This window comes from Balaenoptera borealis (genome assembly GCF_965194805.1).
Source record: "Balaenoptera borealis genome assembly, chromosome: 1".
NCBI classification, from domain to species: Eukaryota; Metazoa; Chordata; class Mammalia; order Artiodactyla; family Balaenopteridae; genus Balaenoptera; species Balaenoptera borealis.
This window is the reverse complement of record NC_138860.1, coordinates 76,449,585-76,463,842: the sequence shown is the minus strand read 5'-3', so window position 1 is coordinate 76,463,842 and position 14,258 is coordinate 76,449,585. Positions and strand designations below refer to the sequence as shown.

General features: G+C 35.9%; 1 protein-coding gene across 7 annotated transcripts in view; it reads left to right on the top strand.

Annotated features, from left to right (window-relative positions):
* The window catches only part of ATF6 (activating transcription factor 6), a 226,613-nt gene that overhangs the window by 26,136 nt on the left and 186,219 nt on the right, over positions 1 to 14,258 (top strand). For all 7 annotated transcript variants that reach the window (XM_082405507.1, XM_082405509.1, XM_082405506.1 and 4 more), the window contains one exon: positions 4,263 to 4,483. In XM_082405507.1, the coding sequence (XP_082261633.1) occupies positions 4,263 to 4,483 (221 nt within the window). The remainder of the gene's footprint in view (positions 1 to 4,262; positions 4,484 to 14,258) is intronic.

Genomic DNA, 14,258 nt, shown 5'->3' with positions numbered 1-14,258 from the left:
TTTCCCAAAGGCTGAGAATCTAAACTTGTGAAGAACTTCACTATAGTTCCCATAAGCTGTTAAAACACATGTATAAAAAGTAAAAGTTTGATATTAATATGACGAGTATGTAAAGCAAGGGGTATTCGTAAGAATTTGCTCTTAGCAGACCATTGGCTATGTTTGAATGATAGAAGTTCACACCTATAGCAAGAAGAGAAACTTCTCTGAGCAGTTTATCAGTTTTAGAAACCTGAATCATACATTATTCAGAACTTCAGTGCTTTCCCATTATCTGAAGACAGTTTTATTTTGGGGGAGCATATGCTAATATAGGGCACTTGTCTGTTTTTATAGTACAATCTGGAGAGGTATATTGTAATAACATATAGATTTAAGTGTATATCTTCCATTTATTTGAAAATGGGGAGGGAAGAAGAAGAGAAATATAGGAAAGGCATTTTACAGTTAATCGATATAAGTATCAGAAGTAAATATTTTGCCATTAAAAAAGAAGTAATTCTTACAGGATTAAGTTCAAATTCTCTGGCTTGGAATGTAAAACCCTTCATGGTTTGACTCCAGTTTAGTTTTCTAACTTTACCTTATAATAACTCTCCTTTCTATAAATCTTTTAGTTCAACTAATCTGGCCATTGTCCCTTAACTTTTCTTTTTTTTCCTCGTTTCTTGACATGCCATTCTATCTGCCTGAAACAGCTTCTGCCTACTTCTACATCTAAGTCCTATACATCCATTAAGACTTGTACGAGTAGTGCAGGTGAGAGATGATGAAAGCCTGGAATATCAATGAAAATGAAGAGCCAGGACAGACAGTAGAGATGTTAAAAAGTGTAGAATCACAGGGCTTGGTAATTAGGTCATGTGAAAGGGGGATGGAGGATAGAGAGGAAGGTATCCTGTCTTGGGCTTTTTGGGTAGATAGTGGTAACAAATCATTGAAATGGAGGATAGAGGTAAAATAACTTGTTCCAGGTCATTCTATTAATGAGCAGTAGAGTCAGAACTTGAGCCCAGGTGGTCTGGCTCAGTCTGTGTAATTAATCACTATAGTCTATTGCCTCTAAAAGAATGCAGAGATGTGGTACTTGATCTCAAGAATTCTATCTAATTGGGGAGTTAACCAATTTATATCAATAGTTAAATAACAGTAACTATGAGAACTAATGAATTGATAATACATGCAGTACCCTTATAGAAGCTATTATTATACATAAAAGGAGGTTAATAGTAATTAATAATAATAAAAATAATTAATACTAGCTAACATTTAAGCTCTTATTACATGCCAGGCACTGTTCTAAGTGCTTAAGTGCATTATCTTATTTAATCCTTACATCAACTCTGTGAGGATGGGTACTATTATTGTCATCTCCATTTTATAGATGAGAAAATTAATACACAGAGAAATTTACTGTCACACAGCCATACTGTTTTAGACAAAGCAGGCATTCAATAAATGTTTGATATAAAGTTTGAAATCTTTGAAGGTAACTGAAAAGGAAGAAACTGACTATCACTATCAGTGAGTCATACATAGTCAAAAGTATCCAGCATTGAAACCAGCCGTGGTCCATTAAGGGGGATTTGTGTGTAATGCCAAAGAGGGTTTTGAGCATGCTGAAATGGATAAACAGCCTTTTGATATGTCCTTTTTAAGTGTTTCCACACTAGGAACAGTAGTAACTATGTTCAGCTGCTAACTATTTAAGACCCGAAACAGTCCTTTGCACTGCATTTTGTGCGCTGGTGGGCATCTAGCATGTCAGGTTTAGCAAGTCACCTTGAACACATTGTCATGGAAATTTAGTTGTTTCTCCACATTTTGTCTTGAACCCAAACATGCCTAGTATATTTATAGGATCTTTGATTTAGGTGCTCAATAATTTGAGATTAGTTAGGCACTCTGGGATGAAAGGGCTTGATGTGCATTTTGGGAAAAAAAGGAGGCATCAGTGGCCTGGTAGGACTTGGAGCCACATTTGGTACGCAGACCTTGACTTGACATTGCTCCATCTCCCTCACTCCGTGCTGCAGTTCTTTCAGCAACGAGAATGGTGATAACCAGACACTGGATACTACAGACTTGGATTATTTTTCTCAATTAGTTTTAAGAAATATTACAAAGCTATCTGCATATGTTAACTGCTAATATTTTAAATCTGTAACTGGAGCTAGAAGTAGGATCCTTTCTTTGAAATGACTTAATTCTTTATGTTTACCACCTTCTCTGTTCTTTGGAAGAATCCCACAATTCATTGAACATTGTTTAGTTTTTTAGGGTCTTTTTATCATAATTTTTAAACTCAGAAGATATGGAACACTGCTTCTGATAATGCTCTTCTCAAAGTATTGGTTTAAGTCAGTGGTTCTCAACCTGTAGACAGTGGGCCCTGGGATATGTGCGGTTGGAGTAGTAGTAACCTTTGGCTTTTTGCAGGGCATCTGCAAATCCATATTTTCTGTAGACTGAATAAATAATTTGTTTCATATATCTTTGTACTGATGTTTTTAAATTTTGTGGTTATACTTCTGATTACTAAACTCCAAATTCATTTAAAATCATTACTAAATTCTTAACAGCCTTTTCTCATCACGTATTTTCTCAATCCACAAAACTGAAAGGACAGCCATGATCATCTTGGGTGACCATGATATTTTTGCTATTAAAGAAGGGTCCTTATATTCAGGGTGGGAACCCTTGGTTTAAGTTTTACATTCTGATGAGTATGTCTTTTCATAGTACCAGATTGACTGTAATATCTCAATAAGTGTAATTAAAAAACTTAACATTTACTATTTAAATAAATATGCTATTTATAAATTTACTTATAAATTTTCTTTTTTGGCCACGCTACACGGCTTACGGGATCTTAGTTCCCTGACCAGGGACTGAACCCGGGCCCTCGGCACTGAAAGCGCAGAGTCCTAACTACTGGACTGCCAGGGAATTCCCTGTTAATTATTTTTATTTGAATATTTGGCATAAGCAAATATATATCTGCTTATGAGTCATTTCTGTATTTTATATGTTTTCATCTCATAAAATAAATTATGCCAAGGGAAAATTAGAAGATAAAAATATTTAGTGATCATTTATGCTCAAGTAAATTGTATATATTACAAATCTGTGAAATTATTTTTAGGTCTTTCTTACTAATTTACCTGGGATAAAATGCTATTAATTAAATTCTAGTTTTCGTATGCTTTCTGAGGCCTTCTGAAACATAAAGACTTTGATTTTATGCAAGTGATTTTTTTTTAAGCTAAGACAGATGTTCTTAACAAACAGGTGTTCTGAAGCATCATTTTGATTTTTAGTTTTCCTTGATCCTTTGAAATACTGAGCTGAGTTTTACATGGATCATGTTACACTGTCTGAAAGTATAGTATGTTTTTTTTCCTTTAAAGAAGAGTATAAATATACTATATGAAATTTTAGTTGCCAGTTACTTTAGTACCTTTATTTTGCTAAATAGGCTCAAGCAGTTGTGGATGTTAGGTGAGGCTTTCAACACCTTATAAAACTGGCCAGATCTGAAAGCAAACACTCAGCAGGCAAGTAAAAATTTTAATAGACCAGTGTTATGAGTTGTATGAGCCTTCTTTAGGTTAATGATACTAATTTTCCTCAGATTAGTGTAATTTTAAAATAAGGTTAAATGTAAAGATTAAGAAAAGATTTGTAGACCATTTTGGTGGGTAGGGGAGTCAATATTATCTGCAGACTATTTTAAATTACAGGTTTACATTTCCCTTGTTAGCTAAGTGGTTTGAACATTTTTGATATTTGTAGCCTCAGGTTCTTCCAAGTATTGAGTTACTGAATCTCTGTCATATATTTTTGGTGTTATATGTATTTCTAAATCCCATTAATTTAAAATATATGATTCTATGTTCAGAATAGAAGGTTTGATATTTGTAATATGATAAATACTTTTAGCACTAATAAATTTCAGAGGTTAATACTTAGAGAAATCTATGTATAACTTAGCAAATTTGGTATGTGTTAGCTGAAAAAAAGCGTGGAAATACATCGTTAATGATAACTTCAAAGAGAATGAATTTAGTCGGTTTCATTAAAAACACAACAAAAGTCAGTATGAATGTGTGCTGCTATTGATTGTGTTTTAATTGGTGGTTTCAAATCCCTCTGTTTGGTCTTACCTATTATATCTGCAGAAGAGACCTAAATGTTGAATAGCTTCTCCTGCCACAGTAGTTATGCACCCTCTGATTCCTTTTCTTTTTTCTCTACTGCAGGTCAGACTGTGGTGCTCTCTCAGCCTACCATGGTACAACTCCAGGCACCTGGAGTTCTGTCCCCTCCTCAACCAGTCCTTGCTGTCGCTGGGGCAACCACACAGCTACCTAATCACGTGGTGAACGTGGTACCAGCCCCAGTGGCAAATAGCCCAGTGAATGGAAAACTTTCTGTGACTAAACCTGTCCTACAAAGTACCATGAGAAGTGTGGGTTCAGATGTAAGTTTTGAAGCTTAGTGCTTTTTTAATGCCTGATTTAAAAAATGAAAACAAAAAAAGGAACGAAACACTTTTTTGTTTTTTAAAGTCTGTTATATTGTGTCAAATGTGCTGAAATTGCAGATCCAGTCTTTGGTGGAAAATTAGGGTAAGGCTTATTATGTTAGAATCTAAGTGAAAAGGTTTAAAAAAGTCTGAAGTGGTTTGATGAAAAGAGAAGTATGCATACCTCCCTATTCTTTAATCCCTTCTTTTGAACCTTTTCATCACATTCCTCCAGACTGTCACCCCCAACTCAATCATACACTAGTATTTTACAGGATTCTTTCATGTTTCCTGATTGAAATGTTTTTGACAACTCCCCAGATAAGAGTCTGTAGACTGCTTTTTAGTCAGGGTTTATATTTATCTTCTCTCTTGACTTATTGAAGGGTTTTCACCACTGCATAATGATGACTTGCTATTCTTAGGAATTCTGTTTCTTAATGATTATTTAGTTTTTTCCCATCTTTGCAAAACTTCAAAATTTCTGTTGTAGGGACTTCTTGTAATTTATGAATCACAGAAAGTTTCCTAAGATCTGTCACAATCTAGAACCGGTTATAGTACTTGCCAGCTAACTCTTGCTTTCTTTAAAAGTGATACAAAATACCTCATGTTATGTATTAAATAGTAATTGAACATTATGGTCCTAAAGTTCAATGAAAGTTAAATAATCAGTCTAAAAGTGGGTTCTCTAAAATTGTGATTGGGAAAGCAAAGTCTATAAGTTTTCTTTAAAATAAAAGTGGATATTACTGGTTGTTAATATTGCTACTCCACCTTTTCTTTAGGTATTGCAAAGTACTTTTAAAATCCTGTGAGTTATGTAAGGTTGTTTATCATACTACTGACTGATCTGTCTACCAGAATTATTAACTAGCACGTCGGTAGCCCATTTAGTTGTGAAATTGCTTTACTGTTGCATAAACACAACCAAGTAATCTCCATGAGAAATATTGTAAGGACCCATAACAAAAGAATATTATCTACTGGAAGTAGAACATCGAAGTTCTATAGTAATTCCCACAGTTTACATAGGTATTGAAAACAGTGTGTGCCAAAACATGAAGGAGGAACATTAGTGTCATATGAGAACAGACATGGATAGTACAGGATTAAGCTTGACTATTATGTTAGTTTATTTTGAGGACTAAAAAAGGTAAGCACAGTGCTTATGGCATAATAGGCACTAATGCATAGTGTGTGTTTCAGTTGAAGATGAAATGATATGAAGCTGGAATTTGCTTTAAAATACTCTATGGGGAGATGATGAGCACAGGATAGAGGAAACATGATTGGCAAAATGTTGGTAATCATTTAAGTTGGGTATGTAATCTTTCTTTCCTTTTGGTGTTTGGTAAATTTTCTACAATAAGTAGATGAACAACAATAACAAAGATTAAAGATATTTCATGATATTTTCAATTAAAAAGTTGTACAACCAATAAAAAAAGAGTATGTTTTTCACAGGAGACTGAGGAAGTTAAGAATGATGAAAGAGGATTTTTTAAAAAAAATTTATTTTATTTATTTATTTATTTTTGGCTGAGTTGGGTTTTTGTTGCTACGTGTGGGCTTTCTCTAGTTGCGGTGAGCGGAGGCTACTCTTCGTTGCAGTTGTGCGGGCTTCTCATTGCGGTGGCTTCTCTTGTTGTGGAGCACAGGCTCTAGGCACGCGGGCTTCAGTAGTTGAGGCATGCGGGCTCTAGAGCGCAGGCTCAGTAGTTGTGGCGCACGGGCTTAACTGCTCTGCGGCATGTGGAGTATTCCTGGACCAGGGCTCGAAGCCATGTCCACAGCATTGGCAGGTGGATTCTTAACCACTGCACCACCAGGGAAGTCCTTTCATTTCTTATTTTGTTTATTTGGGTCCTGTCTCTTTTCTTCTAGGTGAGCCTGGCTAGAGGTTTGTCCATTTTATCTTTTCAAAAAAACAGCTCTTGGTTTTATTGATCTTTTCTGTTGTTTCTTGATCTCTATTTTATTTATTTCCTCTCTGATCTTTATTACTTCCTTCCTTCTGCTGGCTTTGGGTTTTGTTTGTTCTTTTTTTTCAAATCCTTTAGGTGGCAGGTTAGGTTGTTTATTTGAGATTTTTATTGTTTCTTGAGGAAGGTCTGTATCACTATGAACTTCCCTTTTAGAACTGCATTTGCTACATCCCATAGATTTTGGAAAGCTATGTTTTCATTTTCATTTGTCTTGAGGTATTTTCTGATTTCTTCTTTGATTCATTGTTGACCCATTGTTTTTTTAGTAGCATGTTGTTTAGTCTCCATGTGTGTGTTCTTTTCCCATTTTTCTTTCTGTGGTTGATTTCTATTTTCATACCTTTGTGGTCAGATAAGATGCTTGAAATAATTTCTGTCCTGAAGAAGGATTTTTAAAATGATCCCTTAAAATTTTCTTTTAATACTCTTTAAATTGTGAATTTGAATGTTTCTTCTATAATATTCCCAAATAGAACTTGCAATAGAAAATATTCAAAGTTGTCTTTATGTAATTTGTTTAGACATTTAAAATATGTATTATGAAATATTTTAGACATGAAAAAGGTAATGATTAATTAGATATTTAAAAAATATAAACAGTATATCACAGTTGTTAAAAAATATTAATATATTCTTAGTCTACATTCATAGAATTATGACATTCAATCACTGGACAGTCTAGAGGAACATAGCTAGGATGGGGAGGAGGTCTAGAAACCATGTCATGGGGAGAGGAATGGTTTAAGGGTTGGTATGATTCAGTAAGCTGAAGGAGAGAAGACTGAAAGTAGAGCTATCTTCTAGGAAATGAAGGTTGTCATGCGGAAAATAAGATAATTGTTCTGGGTTATTTCAGAGGACTCATCTAGAACAGGTTCAGGTAAGTTATAGAAAAGTTTCTTCTAATTCTAAGATTCTTTGATATAGGAATTGTATTTAAAAACCAGAAGAGGTCTTTTTTTTTTTCTAGGCTTAATATCTGAATAGTGAGCATCTTAATGTTGGCAGTCATTGTATGTCACTGACCCATTCTGTAATCTCTAAACATTTCAATTAATTATTTGTTGGTCTTTTAGCCAGACATCCTTTAGAAGTTCTTTGGTGTGAAAGACTATGTCTGTTCCGCTTTTGCACTCTTAAGAGTGCTCTGTAAATTTGGTGAATAATTTACTGATGTAACTTTGGTGAATAATTCAGTCAACATTGAAGAACTGGGGGATGTGTGAGATGAGAAAGTATAGAACCAACAAGTATTAGCTTTTTTTTAAGCATTATTTATTGACTAGCATTCTTATTACTTTTCAAAATTTAGAGTTGACAGTAATACACAAGAAAGATTCAAGTACTGTGTGTCTGGTGCAAGAGACCTAAAGACGATTAGAATAAAGTTTCTGGTCAACCTGCACAGAGGTTCTTTTGCTTATTTTTCCTTGGCTAGCACATCAGGAAATGAGCCAAGCCTTTTCAGTATGAGTTTTCTGGTAGAGGTTTTGACTTAATGTTTATTTCAAATAAAGAAACATCAGTCTGTCCTATCTGCTGGCCAAGCCATTCAGGAACCCAGAGTAAATCTGTTCCAGAAGGAGCTGCAGAAACCTTTGATCTTCTCATGTATATAGTCTTCTGTGACCTGAATAGTGCATGTGTTTGTTAGACTCAAGTCCTGTTAAAGTAGGATAAATTTGAGTTAGTATAAATTCCTGGTTTAAATTATTTATTTATTTATTTATTTATTTTTGGCTGTGTTGTGTCTTCGTTTCTGTGCGTGGGCTTTCTCAAGTTGTGGCAAGTGGGGGCCACTCTTCATTGCGGTGCGTGGGCCTCTCACTGTCGCGGCCTCTCGTTGCGGAGCACAAGCTCCAGACGCGCGGGCTCAGTAGTTGTGGCTCACGGGCCTAGTTGCTCCGTGGCATGTGGGATCTTCCCAGACCAGGGCTCGAACCCGTGTCCCCTGCATTGGCAGGCAGATTCTCAACCACTGCGCCACCAGGGAAGCCCAAATTCCTGGTTTAAAATGACCGAAATGAAAAATTTTTCATCAAGTGTTTTTTGTGTTTTTAAACCAAAGGTCTGGTGAAAAAGTTATAATTCAGCACCAAAAAAAAAAAAAAAAAAAAAAAAAAAAAAGGTGCATCAGTCTTTTGTGGCTTTGTATTGCTGACATGGCTTCTTTTTTTCTACCTTTTTTGTTCTTTTGTTTGGCTAGTTTCACTCTCTAGAGGCCTGCTACTGCCATAAAGTAGCGTTTTTAGCATACCATATTCTGCAAACTACATTAAGTGCCCCATTTTCTGTTATGAAACAGTTTGCCTGGTTCAAATTATAATCTCGCTCTTTCTGCCTTTTGCTGGTAAATCTGTTCTGTTTAACTCTTGGAAAGCTCATCTAAGTTTTCAAGAAATATGGTTGGTTTTTGGCTGTGATCCTGATGGAAAAAATGAACACGGTCTCTTATTTCAGTGTAGACATTCTCTTAAGCAGTTTCTTAGTAAATGGTAATCTTGGAACTACAAAGATGCCTTCATAGGAGAGCACGCTTATCTTTCTTTAAAGTGCTATCGAATGTGACCAAACATCAAACCAAGGGCTTGGAAACAGCAGTCTGTTTAAATCTGCATTTAGTACTTCCGCCTACCCATTGTAATTCCATAAAGTTCATGAGACATTACGGCCCTGGTGTTAAGGCTGTGGAGCTACATTGTTCTGGTGATTGGGACAACAGAGCAGGAAAAAAAAAAGTGGTGAAATTCTATTCTACGTGTCGCATAGTGGGTCAAGGTGGAGCAAAAACCCTTAATAGAAATCAGTTGGTGGGAACAATGGAAAGAAAATGATCAGGAACTAGGTCAGAACTAGAAATGACATCAGATAGGTGGCTGAGGAAGGGGCACAGGCTATACTGACAGGAGGCCCAGGGCTTCCCCTCAGCCTGTTCACTCTGTTGAACATCTTCCAAACCCTTTATTACTTTGGACCCTCTGTCTAATTCTTTACTTAGTGACCTGACCTCTTCCATACCAGTCCCTGTCCTTTGGAAGTCCCTGCCCTGGGTCACTAGAGCCATCATGAGAAGGTAGTTGCTGGGGGGATCCCTTTCCACTGTCCTTCAAGTATCTGAATGGTGTGAAGGAGATTCCCCTAGCATACATACCAAATTAAAACTTTGTATTTCTTTCCTGTGGAGACAGTGTTATACGGTTAAGTTCAAGATTTCAGGTATTGTTAGTATTGTCACCATTGAGGTAATGTGATACTGGCCCAGATGGGGGCTGTGCACACAGTGTTCCTTTATTGCAGTGGAGGAATGCTGAACTTGGGAATTGACTACCTTTACAGCAAGGAGTAAGCAAGCCTCCTAATTGTCCCGAGGGAGATGTTACCTCATCTCTCAAGGTTTCAACCCTGAGAAATGGCCTAGGTAAAGAGTGGTCAGGGCCTTGTATTCTTGTTGTACCCAGGAGGACATGTAGTAGCACGACTTACAGGGGACCCCCTAAAGGAGTATCTTCCAAGGAAAATATGAATCTAAAATAATCTGTTTACAATGCAAAGCAGTGCAGAGAAACTCATAGAAAAATGGAGAGTGCCTATGTTCTATTTCAGAAAAAAAAAAAGTGTAACTTTTACTGACACTTAAGCTGCTTATTTTATCTGTAACACCCAAGAATAGATACTCTTTGGGTCAAGGTGTGAGCTGAATATCCTTAAATTGTGTGGGTACCTCAGATCTAAGAAGGTAAATAATGAATAGATACTTTTTAGTGACTAAAGTCTTTAACAGAAACATGGAGATCATGATATTTCTTTAGGCTATAAAGTAGAGGAATCCATCAGAACAAATTCAACAGGAAGATTTGGAGATCTGAAAAGCTATCCACATTCTAGTAAAAAAAATCACTTCTGTGTTGACTACTTTTTGGCTTTGCTGCTACCAGGGACTCTGCAAATAAAAGAAAAACATGACTTGTTAAAATATTTGCAGTTCCTTTTTAGATGGAGATTTGGGGCTTCTAAAAATTTATCTTGAATAAAGACGTTGACAAGTAATCTCATTTGTGTTTACAGTATCTTTGGAATGGGAAGTGAACAGAAGGTTTTTTCTTTTTTTCCCTGATGTGTTGCATTAGTTTAGATTTATTTCGTGGCGACGTTAACATTCTTTATTCTGTATTTTTCAGTGTAGCATCTTGATAAGGTTAATAAATAATTATTTTTAGAGGGATGCTGATTTATATCAATAAATAATTAAATACTTCTCTCCTTTCTCTGATTTCCCTTCCTGTAACCTGTCCCTGGAGACTCATTCTTAAGGAGACAGTCCTCCCATGCCCTAGATGCTTTCTAGCCATTTTGTTCCCCTGTTCAGAAGCAGTCACTGTTACTAGTTTTTTATGCATTCTTCCTGAGACAGTTCTTTAATATATAAGTATTTGTCTTTTTACCTATTTACCTATTTTATGGAAATGGTAACATACTATAAACACTGTCCTGCACCTTGCTTTTCTCACTTAATACATCTTAGAGATTTTTTCCACATCAGTACATAAAAAGTTTTCCTATTTTTGTAATAGATGCATGGTAGTCTTACTTCACAGGGGTGCCATAATCATTTAAGAGTTTTGCAGGTTTTTTCTTTGTAAACATTCCTCCACTGAATAACTTGTTACTTATTTCATTTTGTTCATGTGCAAGTATACCTGTAGGAGAAATTCCTGTAATTGGAGAGTCAGAAGGTAGGTAGTTTTTCACCTTAGGGGTAAACTGTTCTTTTACACAGTTGTAATTTGTTCTTCCACTTTCAGCGTATGAGAGTGACAGTTACAGGGTTTCTTAATGGAACCCATAGATAGGTTTCAGTGTTTACATAAACAAGTTCCCTTTTCTTCGCCTCACTCATTCCTTGCATAATTATTTGTAATACTTTGTGTGCATGTACATTTGTCTGGAAAGAGAGTCCATAGCTTCCTAATGGCCTTTTGAGGTGAATGAAAGTCCTTGGTTGTTTGGTTTTCTAATAGCTTAATTGAGCTAAAATTCATACACCATAGAGTTTGCCCTTTTAAAATGTACTATTTAATGGTTGCTTAGTATATTCCCAGAGTTGTGCTACTATCACTGCTATCTAATTCTGGAATATTTCATCACCCTAAAAAGAAACTCCATTCCCATTAGCAGTCATTCCTCATCCCCCAACCTCCACAGCCCCTGGCAACTACTTACTGATCTGCTCTCTGTATGGAGTTGCCTATTCTGGACATTTCATGTCAATGGAATTATACAGGATGTAGCTGTTGTATATGACGTCTTTCAGTTAGCATATTTTTCAAGGGACATTCATGTTGTGACATGTATCTTACTTACTCCTTTTTATGGCCAAATAATATTCCATTGTTCCGATATACCACATTTGGACTATCCATTCATCAGTTGATGGACATTTGGATGGTCTCCACTTTTTGGCTGTTATGAATAATGCTGCTTTGAGCATTCATGTACAAGTTTTCATAGTCTTTTAAAAACCATTTTTAGTATATAAAGTGTTTACAAATCAGAAAAATGCAAGTTAATCCAGCAATCAAATGGACAAAATAAGTGAATAGATAATTTACAAAGGAGAATGGCAAATGATTTCAATGAAAGGATCAATAGCTATATAGTCTTAGAAGGTGTATGTTCTCCAGAACATTACTGCTTTACAAATATGTGAAAGAATATTAATTGCTAACAGAAGAGGACTTTTGACTGGTTAAAGGTGGTTAACAAATGATACTCAAGGATTAAACCTGTTATGGTTAAAATTTTCTGTGGCTCTCACCCCCCCTTGATTATGAGTTCTAAAGGAAAGTTTCTTTTTTCGTTTCCTGTAACTCCTTAGTGTTACGTGTGCACTGCAGCCGTATGTGTGTGTGTGTGTGTGTGTGTGTACATGTGTATTAGACTTTGTATATGGTAATAATTTCAAATTTTAAAAAGTTGCAAAAACAAAAGTAGTGCAGAGAATACCCATGTGCCTTTACCTGGATTCACCTATTGTTAACATTTTACTACATTTGCTTTATTAGTTCATGTTATCTATCTGCCTGTCTATCCATCTATCAATACATACATACTCAAATTTTTTCCTGAACTATTTTAGAGGAACTTACATACCTCATAGTCCTTTACCGCTAAGTATTTCAGTGTATATTTCCTCAGGATAGGGATATTCTCTTAAATACCTGTAGTACAGACCCATAAATTTATGTTTGTAAAATACTTTATTCAAATGTCAATGTTACAGTTTTATCAGTTCAGTTTTTTTCCCTCCAATACAGGATCCAGTTTAGGGTCAGATATTGCATATAGATGTCATGTCTCTTTAGCTTCTTTTAATCTGGAACATTTCCACAGCCTTTGTCTTTTTGACACCTTTGAGAAATTCATCTCTTTTCTAATATAGTTTTTTTTAAATTAATTAATTAATTAATTAATTAGGTTGCGTTCGGTCTTTGTTGCTGCGCGCGGGCTTTCTCTAGTTGTGGTGAGTGGGGGCTACTCTTTGTTGTGGTGCATGAGCTTCTTATTGCGGTGGCTTCTTTTGTTGTGGAGCACGGGCTCTAGAGCGCAGGCTCAGTAGTTGTGGCGCATGGGCTTTGTTGCTCTGTGGCATGTGGGATCTTCCCAGACTGGGGCTCAAACCCGTGTCCCCTGCATTGGCAGGCGGATTCTTAACCACTGCGCCACCAGGGAAGTCCCTCTAATATAGTTTTGATAAGTACTTCACATTTATTTTTGCATAGTCCTATTTGATTCTCACAGAATCCTTGTAAAGTAGGCTTTATTCCCATTTTACCATTGAATGAAATCAATTGGTTAAATATTTCAGCCAAGGCCATATTACTTAGATGGCTAATATTGATAAAGTGGTATGTGCCAGATACTTTCTAAGTGCATAAAACCTCCTGTTGACCTTTTGAGGTGAATGAAAGTCCTGATAAATACAGAATAAGGAGCAGACTGAGCGATCTTGGGAGGAGATTAGATTTTTATTCTTAGGCTCTGTTTTTCTGCTTTTGTAGGAATTAAATGAGATTTCCAGATTTTGTCTGTTTTTGTTTTTGTTTTAGTCTGATATTTAAAATTTGAAATGTGTAAAACTAGGAGATGGAGTGAGGACAGATATTTTCAATATTACTTTAGTTGCGCAGTTTATCAGAGCAGCTGTGAGGCACATTGTTGTTGGAATTAAGAATTTTTGCCTCCTCACCCAGTTTATTCATAGCTGCAGGATGTTTCTTTTTACTGACACTTATGTGTATGGTACATTATAGTTTACAGAGAACCTTCATGTCCATTACTCATTTGATCCTCACCTCAATCATATGACCTGCGATAATGGAGTTAGGATTCAAGCCTAGGCCTTCTCTGAGTCCAGTGCTGTTGTCATTACTCTGTGCTCCATTAATGGGGCTTTACTTTCAAAGCAGCCCTGATGCAGTGCAAACTTCAAATTACCTACGTCTTGAAACTTGCTGCTCCCTTTTCTCTCCCTCTGCAAATGTATTCTCTTAATTAAAAAAAAAAATTCAAGCAGATGGTTTTACGTCTTGAGAGACAAAGTATAAAGATGGACCTTATTTGAACAATCTGGTATCAAATAAAACAGCAAAGTTAATATCATCCATATTTTATGATACAGTAGTCATTATTGTGCTACATGGTAATTAAGCACACATGTTTAACATCAGTGCTAGAACCATTTT